Below are 13379 nucleotides of genomic sequence, written 5' to 3' on the forward strand. Positions count from 1 at the left end.
CTTGCTGGACCCAGGCAATAGAAAATACTAGTCCAGTGTGGGCTTTGTGAATGGAAGAGATGGCATCCATGAAGTTCCTGTGTAGACTTACTAGCCTTTGTATCTTGTGAAAAGAACATGGAATAGCAAGGGATTATGTAGCTTTCCTACTACTGCTCTGGAAAGCTGCCACTGTAGACTCTTGTATTTCAATCCTGTTAACATGATACAGAAGAAAGAGTACTTGACTCTCCCAAAAGACATCCATGATGTTTATGGATACTAATGTCTGTCTAGAACTCCATGGCCAGTTCCAAATAACAGTTGTAACCGTGACATCAGATTCCTCTCTCTTGAACAGCAGGATGCTATTCTCCAACAATTTTTGACCTATGAATTAATTGTTATAAAATGCTACAATGTTTCTGTCACAAATGTAGTGATTTCTGATTTGATTCTGTGCTTTTCATTTAGGTAGATGTCTCTCAATCTCACCTTTGACAATTTCACCTGATGCATAGATGAGTTTCCATGTATATGGATGTTTATGCTACTAGGTGCTATATACAGTATTACTGAACACTTTCTGCCTTATGGTTGCTATAAAATTGTAGGATTCTTTGTAAAGGAGTTTGTTTCTTCAAGGGGTAATTCTTTTTCTGGGTGTCATTAATGCACAGCCCAATTTATTCTGAGTTTTTACTTCTCATTTTACTCTGCATTCATGCTCTCTATTCTTCCCATGTTACTTTAAGTTGTATAGAATATGCTATATTTTATACATAAATTATTATTGTTTGATCTGATATTTTAACATAATATTTTTCTCTTTGCTGTTTTTAGGTTTAGCCCAGTCAGGTGCATGGGGTTGCTTTGATGAATTTAACCGCATTGAACTTCCAGTTTTATCAGTAGCTGCTCAGCAGATATATATCGTACTTCAGTGTAAGAAAAATAAGAAACGTCAGTTCATTTTCACTGATGGTGATGTTGTTGACATGGACAGAGAATTTGGTATATTTCTGACTATGGTATGTGTGTGAATATATGTAAATGGCATCATTGTGAAAAATCTTTCCTATTTCATTTCCCATTGAAATTTCCCCATTGAACTCATTGGAACTGTCTGGTAGAAAATAATACAATTTGATCAATAATTTGGTCAAATAATAATGATAATAATGATAACATTTTCTCTTGCCCATATTTTTAACTGGAACATAGGACTTCAGGTATGCCTTTATCATTAACTACATATTTTAAGGGCTTTTTTAGTTGAATGTTTGACAGATTGAGACTAAACCCAACCATCTCATGGTTTTAGTCAAAGTCTGTCAAAATAAAACAAAAGTAATTGACCACTGCAAGGACTGCTGTAGTTGGTCTGGTCAGTATTTTACCACCTGTGAAGCACTTTTGACCACAGTCCTTCTATACGACAGCATGAAGGAAAGCACCCTCACTCTGGTTCACTGGCCTACTGAGGATTTATCTTTGGTGCCTGTGGACTGTTTCTAGTAGTGCAGGAGACAAAGAAGCAGGAAAGTGTAAGAATACCTTTAAAGCATCTTTGTAGGTCCCTCTTCTTAGCTATAGGCTACATACCCATGACTCAAAATGGAAGCATTTTTGTTTAAGGTTTCCTACCCTTTGAAAATGTTATCTCTTTAATTTGAAAAAGGACAAATTAGTGGCATACAAAGGCCAGTGGTAAGGCAGTTTGGAAACACCTGGAAGAGTTTGAGAAGTTATCACTGCATAGCCAGCAACTACTGCTGTCACAACTGAGCCATGCAGTAGTCACATGAATGACTTAGACATCTTCTGTGAAAGGTCATATCCGTTAGTTTAAATTATATTCAGTAATGGCTTGCACTGCTTGACTGACTGTGCACTGAAATGGTCTGGGAATGCTCACAAGGGACAGTAACCTCCAGCACCGGAGCACTATTGAGACCCTGAGGAACTAACCATTTAGAACAGTTCCAACAAGATTTGTAAGTGGTTGTCTGTCTATGTCTGTGTGTCGTGGGCATCTCCAAATAACACGTGTGATTCCACATACTTCATGAACTGTTGTATTTAGGCAACTGGGTGGTGATGTGTGATTGTGACATGCTCAAGTTACCCTTTGTAATCTCGCATGTGCTCCTGTGTTTGACAAATATTTGCCAGAAAAGATAAACCTTCCTGTCCTGCTTTCATTATATAACAATTTATTTTATATTTTGCATTTTTCAGAACCCTGGCTATGCAGGACGACAGGAACTTCCAGAAAATCTCAAGATTCAGTTTCGCACAGTTGCTATGATGGTGCCTGACCGTAGCATTATTATGCGAGTCAAACTGGCAAGTGCTGGTTTCCGAGACAACCAAGTCCTTAGTCGAAAATTCTATACACTCTACAAACTCTGTGAAGAGCAGTTATCTAAACAGGTAAAAATAAATATTTGTCCAACTGTAAGCTGTCAGTGGAAGGGTATGTAGAGAATATACTTTCATAGAATATATAATTATTTTTACACTCATGATCCTATTCATTTTTTAGGGTTTTCAGTTTCCAGTTCTAGAAACAGAGTCTGAAGTCATCACATTGTTTTTATTTTTCATGCTAATTTGTATAGTAAAGTCTGATCTGTGATTTTTAAACAGAGTGCAGTTATTGGAGACATTATGAGGAACAGTGTATATTGCTCTGCTGAACTATGCAGAGGACACATTTTTCAGTCTCCTCACTTATGAAGGCTAGATCTATTGAAGAGGCAGTGTAAGAATTGTAAATAACTGAAGAGTGCCTAGAAGGCACTGTCTTGCTGAGTGCTACCAGAAAAATGCTATTCTGTTTGGTATGGGCTATTTAAGTAGAAATAAAGGATAAAGCTGCTTTTAAGAACAGAACTAGCTGTTGCCTTTTGAATGCCCTGTGCTGGCTGTCCACTAGAGGTTCTCAAATTAAAATCATATGAATGATAGGTAAGTTGCAGCTCAAATCCTTATTTTGGTTGGATCCTAATGAACCTGGGCATATTGACTACATTCTCCATTATATTATTTCAGGTTTATACCACATATTTATTAGTGACTATGTTGACTTCCATGTAGAAATCTTGGACTACTCCAGAATAAGATGATGGTGCATCATATTGCCCTCATTATTTCAGAGTTAAAACAAAAAAGTACAGATTTGGATTTTCTCTTCTTTTCTCCATACCTCTGTAATTTCACTCTCAATATATATAACAAAACTGGATTACAATTTTCATTTTTCTCAGGTTTCTTTTTCTGTGAGAGTTGTACTCACCAGCTGTATGTTGTAGACTGGCTTCTCAAGGGTCATATTTGCTACTGGCTTCCCTGTAATATTGCCCAGGGTGTCTCAATTAGGCTTCAAATTAGTTTTTAGTCAATCTGAATCATCCCATATTGATCTAGCATGACTAGTGTTAGTCCATTTGTTGCTGTCCAACCTACTTTCTCAGTCATGTCATCTGCCTGTGTTTTATAGTTAGCAGACTTACAGGTTGCATTTGTCAGAAGATTATTTTCCAAGAACTCCCTCTTAAGTGGAATTTGTGGACGTGGTTTAAGAAAATTTGTGTATGCACAGTTTCATCAGTTAGTAACAGAGCTTGTCTCCAGAGTAAAGTTTCTCATTGCCTCAGTTTGTGTGGTCATTTTTGTCCTGGACATGATTCTTTCCTTCACTGTGGTAGAGACATTTAAGCAGGCATCAGAAATTCAGCCATCTACAATCTGCAAAAGTGCTTTGCTTGTTTTGTATTGTCAGAGGTGTTCACTCCTGGACAGAGTACTTAAACATAACACACACACACAAAGAAAAGATTAACTGTGTGCAAAACTTAACTATCTTAATGGTGCACAATGTTTTGTACATGATCATTGTTGCATCTGCACAAAGAGTTTCTATGTGTGCTTTGGTCATTTCTGCAGCAGAATCTGCCCTGGAGTCTCTGAGACAGCAAGATTCTCCACTCAGCATGTTAATCAACGTACTGAAACATCTAAGTAGTGTTTATCAGTTGGCCTAGGGATTGCAAGAACTGCCTGGAGGGCTCTGTAGAACTGTCTGAAATTCTTATCTGGAGAACTGTTGTACTAGTTAGTCAAATGCTTTGTTCTGAAGGCATGTAGCTCAATCACCTTGTCGCCAGTCCTTTGTCTCATCTATGCTGATGCTAGCAAGTGAGTTCCTTGACATTAATTAATGGAAAATAATGACCAAGTGCTCTGGGTGTGCACATGGGCACAGCCATCACACCCAGCTACATCACAATTATATATTTGAATTTTATGCTTATGTCTCGCTTATAACTTAAATTGCGTAGTTCTTACTACACAAGCCATGATGTCTGTGGGGAACAGTTTTCCATAGGTATTTATAATTTCTCCAGGACCCTCTAACATTTCTCCAGTATCCATCAGAGAAGCCTGCTATGCTGATTTTTGCTCCCAATGGTTTTACATCATGGATCATGATTCTATACTCGGTAATTTGAGCCAGGAAGCATAGCTCTCTGCAAAACCATTGTAGTATGCTAGTTTGTCCTGCCTGTGCCTGTCAGCAGCCCTTTTGACAGTCCTGCTCTTGTATAAATCACAGAATCAATTACAGAATCATCTAGGTTGGAAAAGACCTTGTAGATCACCCAGTCCAACCATTAACCTAGCACTGACAGTTCCCAACTACACCATATCCCTCAGCGCTATGTCAATGTGACTCTTAAACCCCTCCAGGGATGGGGACTCCACCACCTCCCTGGGCAGCCCATTCCAACGCCTAACAACCCGTTCTGTAAAGAAATACTTCCTAATATCCAGTCTAAACCTTGCTTGGCACAACTTGAGGCCATTCCCTCTTGTCCTATCACTTGTCCTATCACTTGCATATATTTTCAAATCTGTGTTAACTAAGACAGAATTGTATGTTCAGGTGCAAGTTCTAGAATTAACTGAGTATGTCTGTATGGCTCTGCAAAGATGCAGCTGCATCCATAGTGAAAGGGAAGATATTCCAGCCTAGGTCCAAAGCTGGTTAGATACACCTCTAGGATGCACATGGCTGTTGGAAGTAAATCCTTCTGTTATGAACCAGGTTGTTATGAAACCATCCACAGAGCAGAAAGTCATTAAGTACAGCATAGGATAGGCTTACATACAACAAATTGTACCTGAATAGTTTCAGTATATTTCATTATATCAGCAAGAGATTGGTCCTTTTAGTCATGAGTCCCAGTACCAGGTATCAAGATAGCAACAGTCCTTGCATGAGCACAAAACAGAGGGTAGTCTGAAAACATGTGGTTTGCTGTCTGTGCATCTAGCAAATTAAGAATTTAGGAAGATGACAGAAGATGCAGCTCTGTTACAGATGACTTGTAAAAGTGGTAGTTTACCACCAAAAGGGACACTTGGCAGGTATGGACATACAACACTGGAAAATATACTCAAGATATGATAGCAACAGAACTGGAAATCTAGTTGAAAAGATGAAGAACTGTGAAATTCACCATATTTAAAAGTTCAATAGCATATTTATTTATTTAATGAATTTAATTTTCAGCACTCTTGTGATTTTAAAGTGTTTATTCTCTGTGGTACCAATTGCTTTAATGCATTATTTCAAAGGTTCACTATGACTTTGGGCTTAGAAATATCCTGTCTGTTTTAAGAACACTTGGAGCAGTGAAGAGATCTAATCCCAAAGAGCCAGAGAAAACTGTAGTGATGAGAGTTCTGCGGGACATGAACCTCTCCAAACTGGTACTGTAACACTGGTGACTTTCCCAAAAAGAGTACTTTGCATTTTTAAGTGTACTTATTATGCACTTTGAACAGCTCTTTTTCTTCAGCAGTTGGATACATTATTTTGCAGTTTTTAACATGGTCTAGCAGTGACTGGAGAATCAGATACAGTTATGGTGTGAGCACTATTTGTCTTTTAAATAGAGGAAAAGACATCAGAAGCTTTAGCTGAAAAATAATTGGAAATACCATCAGATCCTAGGGGACCTAACCTGGTCCTCTAATTGGCTCTTGTTTTTTCTTCTTTTTACCTTATCTAAGGAGAGAAAGGAAGAATACATTGTATTAACTTTTAATAATGTCATTAAAGATCCTTCTTAATCCAGAATTTCAATTTATACATTTCTTGGGAGTCTGTTGCCTTTTCAGAACATCGTAAGAATTGCAATGAGTGAGGTAATTGGAAGCAGCTAACGCCTACTTGTACAGTCTAATCTCTTTCGATATTATTATTTAAAGTATTAATCTTTCTTTTTAGTGCTGTAATTGAAAGGTTATAGCATGTCTAGACTCTGTGTATTTACCTTGGGAGCCAGTTTTGTGATGGAACCAATTACTCTGTTTCTGATGTTAATCTATTCAGTGCATTGGTACATGCATTCAAACCTATAGGCATGCTTCAGTGATTTACAGAAGGAAAAAAATAATAAAAAATCCAAGGCAAAATATTATTTGAATAAATCTCGCTGACTTATGTAACAAATGAAGAAACATGTGTATGTATATGTTGAAGAAAACTGTATTAAGATGTTAACATTTTTATAAGCTTTAAGTATTTAATTTAGAAATTACTACTTATGATTGCATTATATGAAATTCACTTAATAAAACTGATCCATAATTATAATATTTGCCTTGGAAAAGATAAGGTTTTCTACTGCCATCTTTTAAATGTCATATTATTGAAGATTGTTTACAGTTGTAACAATAATTTCAATGAATATATGATGTATTTCCCCCTACTTTATCCTTGACAGGTGGATGAAGATGAACCTTTATTTATGAGTCTCATTAATGACCTATTCCCTGGAATTACTCTGGATAAAGCTGGATATCCTGAACTACAGTCAGCCATCCAGAAACAGGCAGAGAAAGCAGGACTTATTCATCATCCACCATGGATACTTAAACTCATTCAGCTGTATGAAACTCAACGAGTCCGACATGGTTAGCATGCTAGATGAGTTTTTGAGACTGCATAAAAGCAATATTTTTTTATATTATGCAGATTTTTTCATGAAAAATGTATTTTAAAATTGAACAGATGTCATTTTTAAAGCCTATGTGGATATTTTGCTAGGAAACTGTTATGACTTTTTTTGGTGTGCAGTGCACACATGGTGAGATTTTAGCTTTGTTGTATTATATTTTTATGGGAAATATGAATGTGGCCTTCAGAGATTGAAATTTCTATGGAACAAGTTAAGATGTAGATTATACATTAAAATTCAGAAACAGCCGATTTTGTTCAGTGTTCTGAAAACAATTGTTGCCCTCAGTCACAGTTCAGTCATGAACTTCATGTTTAATGTTACTGTGAGATTATGATGCTGAGAAGATTACAAAAAATAGTCTCTCAAACCTTTGATAGATTCTACCAAGCATGCAGTATAATTCCAAGTGTTGTTCTTTGTGTTCAATTCTGACCATTTACACTGAGGAGAAATAAGCCCACCTCCTGCTGGACCAGTGGTGTTGGACAAGATGGCCTCCAGAGGTCCCTTCCAACATCAACCATTCTGTGATTCTGTGAAAATACAGTTTTACAGTGTGCAAAAGACTAATAAATAAAGTTTATCCAGTCTTAGGAAGGGTACCAAAGACAATAGTAAAACCAGGTTTACAATTCATAGCTGAACAGAAATAAAGTACCCCTACTTTGAAATGTCCCCCACTCCCCTAACCTACAACAACTAAGGAATTTTTAGATATATGAAGAAGAATATATAAAGGAAATGTAACTAAAGGAGCAAAGACTTACAAAGATGTCATCATTTTTATTCTGCCTATTCATGTCAATAAGAGAATAGTAAGCTTATACTAATGGAACAAAGAAAAGGAAATACTCATTCACCTAGCACAGTCTGAGACTTTAATGCCTCAAACATTTAGTTCAGATTATTGGTTAGACCAAAGAACTGGTTAATGCTGTGCTGAGTAAATGCACCTCTTGTTAGAAGAAGCTGGTTTGGTCCACTGTTACCCAAAAAGTTTTAGGATCCACTATGGCATTCTGCTTAGATGCCTCTTGTCTCCACATGTCCCTGCTGTTCCCAAGGGTCATGCAGCTTTAATTGGCCTAACACTCGGATGCCCAGGGCCTTTCTGTGACACAAGTTATTGCATGGAGGGGAAAAGATTCTGTTTTTCTGGCTTCTGTTTGTCCTACTCATGGACCCCTGGATTTATGGAGAGGTCACCATGGGATTTCAAGTAATGAGAAAAAATATGTAAAATGCATGACTTCTCTTGGTTGAAATAGAGACAATATGTGCAAATGAAGTGCTTAAGCACATACACACACATATATGCATGGAGATTCAGTGCATGGATCCTGAAATCTCTTTTGCATAAGTTTTGATTGAAATTATGTTGAAACCAGCAGAAAGGCCATTCCATTAACATTGAGGGGCTTGGATTAGATCTCCCAATATGTAACACATGTGATGAGTAAGTGTTTGCCTGGGTGCTCAGATTGTTTTGGAGAATATTCAGCTCTCTTTAGTTTCAGAGAAAACATCAAGCAGCCTGCATTGTAGTGGATTAAGTTTGTAACTTGTTCCATACCTTTGCTGAAGAAGTTTTCAAAGTCAACTAAGGATTATGTTGTCCAGTTGCCTTTAGGGTTAATAAGAGTTATCTATCTCCCTTAGATATTTTGTAAGTCTCAGTTTGAATGTCCCATCTGCTTTTGGACAGACTCTGGGTCTCTTGAACAGGTGATTTAGAAAATATAATTAAAAAGGATTGACTGTAGGCTCAATTTATTTTTGAAGACATGGCTTCTTTTCCTTAGGCAGTATGTGTATACACTAATGAAATTAAAAATGTGGTTGCTGTTAACTGGTTTTTTGTGTGAGAAAGATCTATTAAAATGTCAGCATGGATGGATGCAGGTACATATTTTTGTTACTTTTGCTTCAGAAAGATACACTCAATTTTGTATATCATTGGGAACTACTCATTCTCATTAAATACATTTAGAAATTACTGGTTTTGTTTTTCACCAGTCATGTCAATGTCATTGCATGTGAACATCAAAAGGCAGTTGTGTTTTCCAATTAGAAAAAGGAAAAGAACTGCCTGAGGGAGGATATAGACCCACATAGGCTTGCCTATCATAATAGAGCAGACATTTATAGAGGCCTTTTAATAGTATTTTAAATTCAATTTCAGTCAACATTAAGTGGAGTGACAAACATCTTTTTTGTATTGACTTTTGATAAAAATAAAACAGGGATCGTTGATGCAAAGAACCATTAAATGGTAGCATGACATTTTGACATTTCCTTTTAAACCATGTTTATGTTGTTTTAAGGTATGATGACTCTAGGTCCAACTGGTGCAGGAAAGACAAAATGCATTAATATTTTGATGAAAGCAATGACAGATTGTGGTGCTCCTCATAAAGAGATGAGAATGAACCCAAAGGCAATCACAGCTTCCCAGATGTTTGGTACCCTTGATGTTGCTACAAATGACTGGACAGATGGTATTTTCTCTACATTATGGAGAAAAACTTTAAAAGCAAAGAAGGTAACAGATATTGTATCATGATAGTTAATAAGGACATTTAATACTGTTTCCATCAGGTCTCATTACCTGTCATTTATGTGAAAGATCTTCCATTACAAAATCAAATGGGAAAATACAGTGTTAGTTTTGCTTTGTGTAGGACTAGCTCTGTGTATGCAAGAGTCAGCATTATGTTTATATGCCAGAGAGCATTAGGCTTTTCAAGCACTTGAGGTTCCAGAATTAAACTGGAAAAGGTTTTTAAGGGTTTTGCTTCCTTCTGTAAACAAGAAGTCCTACCATTCAAACAAAAAAGCAAAGGCTTTTCATTTTTTGAGGTGAGGACAGGAAAGTTAATTTTATCCTGTCTGGTTTTATGTCATTGCCACTCTATTTCACTGATTATATCAGAATGTAAGAGGCTTTGGTAGGAAACCTGTATAGGCATTTCCCAATTCTCTTATTAAACTTGCAGATGATGTTTCATGGAATCATAATTACACTCAAATCTTCTGACGTTTCATTCAGTTCTCACTTGGGAAATGGGAAGCCTTACATGAAATACTTAGGTAAAGTCCCACAAGGATTGACTGTGTGCCCATGTCCGTGACTGTATTTAATGGGAAATGTTTTCATCCACCTTGATGGATGCTGGGCTGACTGATGTACTTTTGTAGAAGAAAAGGACAACTTTATGCTTGGAACAGTGCAAATTAATTTTTGTCACTATTCCTTGATATCCTTTTTGGTATGACACAGAATAACAAAAGAAGGATTAAAATCACTGAGCAAATTATAAAATTGCAGTTCATGCTGAGCTAATCAGTGCCAAATTATGAGTCATTATTTATATCCAAGAGTACATTATCTGAGATAAGGTCAATGTGTATTTTTGGTCAACGTATATAAACTTGCATGTGTGTGTGTCTCCTTTTTTTAGGGTGAGCATATCTGGATAGTTTTGGATGGACCTGTTGATGCAATATGGATTGAAAATCTGAACTCTGTTCTGGACGATAATAAGACCCTTACTTTGGCCAATGGAGATCGTATTCCAATGTCCCCCACTTGCAAAATTATTTTTGAACCTCACAACATTGACAATGCTTCCCCTGCAACAGTTTCTCGTAATGGGATGGTCTTCATGAGTTCTTCGGTGTTAGATTGGAAGCCTATTTTAAAGGCTTGGCTGCAAACGCTACCTGTTACATACTCTGATATCCTATGGAATTGCTTTAATGCTGTATTTCAGGTATGTAATTCAATCACTTTAGGAAAAAAAAAATGCATTTCTTATTCTTTATTTAATGAAGCATTGTTTCTTCCTAAGTGCTTTTTCAATTATTTACTTCTCTTTATGTAACAAAGTAAGGATGAAGGATTAAAAAAAAAAAAAGAGAAAATTATCTCTAACAGTAATGAATGAATGAAACTATAACAGGTGAATAATTTGGATGCTTTGTTTTGTCTGCATAGGTTAGTTGGCAGTGGATTGTTAAATCTGTGACTATTTTATAACGCATGTTGGCAAAACAGAGATATTCTCTTTGACTGTAAGTGTTACTGTAATTTCAATTCTTAGGATACATAAAGGGAGTGGGTAAACTTCCTTGTTTGTTTTAAAAGTAAAGAAGTAAATTTGGAAAGAAGTTAAGCTAGATTCACTCTGGTGGAATTTTTCTTAATTTGGCTGCAGCAGGAATTAATTTGGTCCATTAGTTATTTTTAAAAGACATGCCGTAGTTCAAATTAATTCAGGGTAGTTCTGTGCTCTGTGGTGTTCTGAAGCTCAGCATAGGTGATGATAGTGGTCTCTCCTCATTATATAATCCATGATTCTGTTCCAAAGGAGGTTTTTGAGATGACATCTCTTTGATACATTTTCTGGCTAAATTGTGTTCAATCAATAGATCCAAAGGGAGAATTCTGAATGTTTTTTTCCCCTCCATTTGGCCTTAGCATGCTGAATCATTAAAAAGGTTCTAATAATATTATGGATGGTTGTACTCAATAGTGGGTCTAAAAGCATAATCTCAGTAGTATACTTTTTTCAATTACATTGAAATTCTTATTTTTTCTTTGGAATTTGTTTAAGAAATAGTTATTGCTTTGTGATCTTTCAGTGTTGTTATCTTCTGATTTCTCCAACATCTGTGGAACAAATGCAACTTCCTTATATACCTTGTTTTCTCATTGGCTCGCTCCTGGCAGTTTACTTGTGTAATTGGTGTTGGATTTCATAGGGGTTTCTCCTGTAATATTTTTCATTGCTGTTGGATTTTAAAAATGCAGTTTTTAATGAACTTTGGGTGACATTTCAGAAAGTTTATTTATAAATCATGAAAAAAGCAATGATTAATATAGTTTTGGAATGCCTTGAATGTTAACAAATGTCTTCTTACAGATATGTCTCATTTCAGTGCCCATTTGCTTTAAAACCAATGTTTAATGAGCTATTAATTTTTCTCTACCTCCAAAACATAGTGCTATGACAGTATTTACTGCAGCAGCAAGAGAAACAATTCTGCTAATGAATTTTAAAATATGCTTCCAAAGTAATGTATATGTGGGTCAATTTACTGTTTCTTTGCCACAATTCTATTTATATTTTATGCTACAACTTGCTCTGAAAACATAATAACAACATTTAAAATACCCAAGCCTGAAGCAATAGCAATAAAGACCAGAAAAATATGTATTTTATTAGATTGAGAGATGAAAATGCAGTGAAATATGAAGTTAGTTTTGTGCTGAAGGCTACATTTAGAACTATCGAAATGTAAATGAAAGCTGTCATGCTGTCAGTTTTCTTTCACTTTTAATGAGCTATCTTTCTTCTCAAATAATAGAAGTGATAACAGTGATTTTACAGATGAGGGTAACACTACTTTTGTATTCAGATGGCTCTTTTACAGTTATTATTTTCCCACACATAAAAAAAAAAAAGGATAAATTCTAAAGAAAATCTATGAAATAAGATGCATCAACAGTAGTAGTCAAATGCCAAATATAGACCTTGGTGAATTTAATGCTAGTATTAAGAAAAGCATGGATATAAGCAGCTTACAAATATCTGATTTTTAGAAGAAAACAAAGGTTAGGCTATAGTAACTAAGGAGAATCAGTCTTTAAGTATACCTATAGAGACCTTTTGAAATCAATCTGAATCCAACCAAAATAGATGTAAGACAACTGCTATAGTAATGCCAATTTTCTTACAAGAAACAATCATTATTTATGCTAATAAACATAGTATTTGTCACTGAAAGTCTGCATATTGGATAAAATAATTATTAATGGAGGTATAGCAAGTAGCAGTAATGTAGGAGTAAGGATCAGAGAATAACAGTTGTGAAACAGTTGAAAGAATGTATTTATTCATTTCATGTATATTATAAATTCCACTATAAGTCTTTATTTTTTATACAAAAGACACATTATTTTTTATACAAAAGACAGGAGGTAGTCCAAAAGACAAGGATAAATTTAAAAAAAACCCCCAAACCCAACAAAAAACCCCAAAACAAACCCTAAAAAACTATCTTATTTTGAATTATCTTTCATTGAATCCTTTCTATTTCCACGGGATGTTTTTAAAACAGTGATTGAGGGGTTGGACTTTCACTCTCCCTTTCTCAGTTTTTTCTTCTCAGCAACATTTCCTGCTTAGGAGTAATTTCAAATAAACTCCCATCCCCATGTAAAATCTCTACTCTCTTAAATTTAGAAGCTATACTGCCAGTTTCTTGACTGTGAATGATGCTGCTACCTGTAAGCAACAGAACTGCTTAGCTGATAGAAGTAATTATCTGAGACAGTTTCAAGAACTGAAATAATTTAAA

The 13379-nt window shown here is 35.7% G+C and overlaps 1 protein-coding gene across 1 annotated transcript in view; it reads left to right on the forward strand.

The window, feature by feature from the left end:
- Positions 1-13379, forward strand: part of LOC141933334 (dynein axonemal heavy chain 5-like) — a 166853-nt gene that overhangs the window by 67205 nt on the left and 86269 nt on the right. The window contains exons 42-47 of the mRNA XM_074847902.1: positions 823-1010; positions 2221-2415; positions 5626-5760; positions 6780-6969; positions 9341-9558; positions 10478-10789. Of these exons, the coding sequence (XP_074704003.1) occupies positions 823-1010; positions 2221-2415; positions 5626-5760; positions 6780-6969; positions 9341-9558; positions 10478-10789 (1238 nt within the window). The remainder of the gene's footprint in view (positions 1-822; positions 1011-2220; positions 2416-5625; positions 5761-6779; positions 6970-9340; positions 9559-10477; positions 10790-13379) is intronic.

The sequence above is a fragment of the Strix aluco genome, chromosome 1 (genome assembly GCF_031877795.1).
Source record: "Strix aluco isolate bStrAlu1 chromosome 1, bStrAlu1.hap1, whole genome shotgun sequence".
Lineage (NCBI taxonomy): Eukaryota > Metazoa > Chordata > Aves > Strigiformes > Strigidae > Strix > Strix aluco.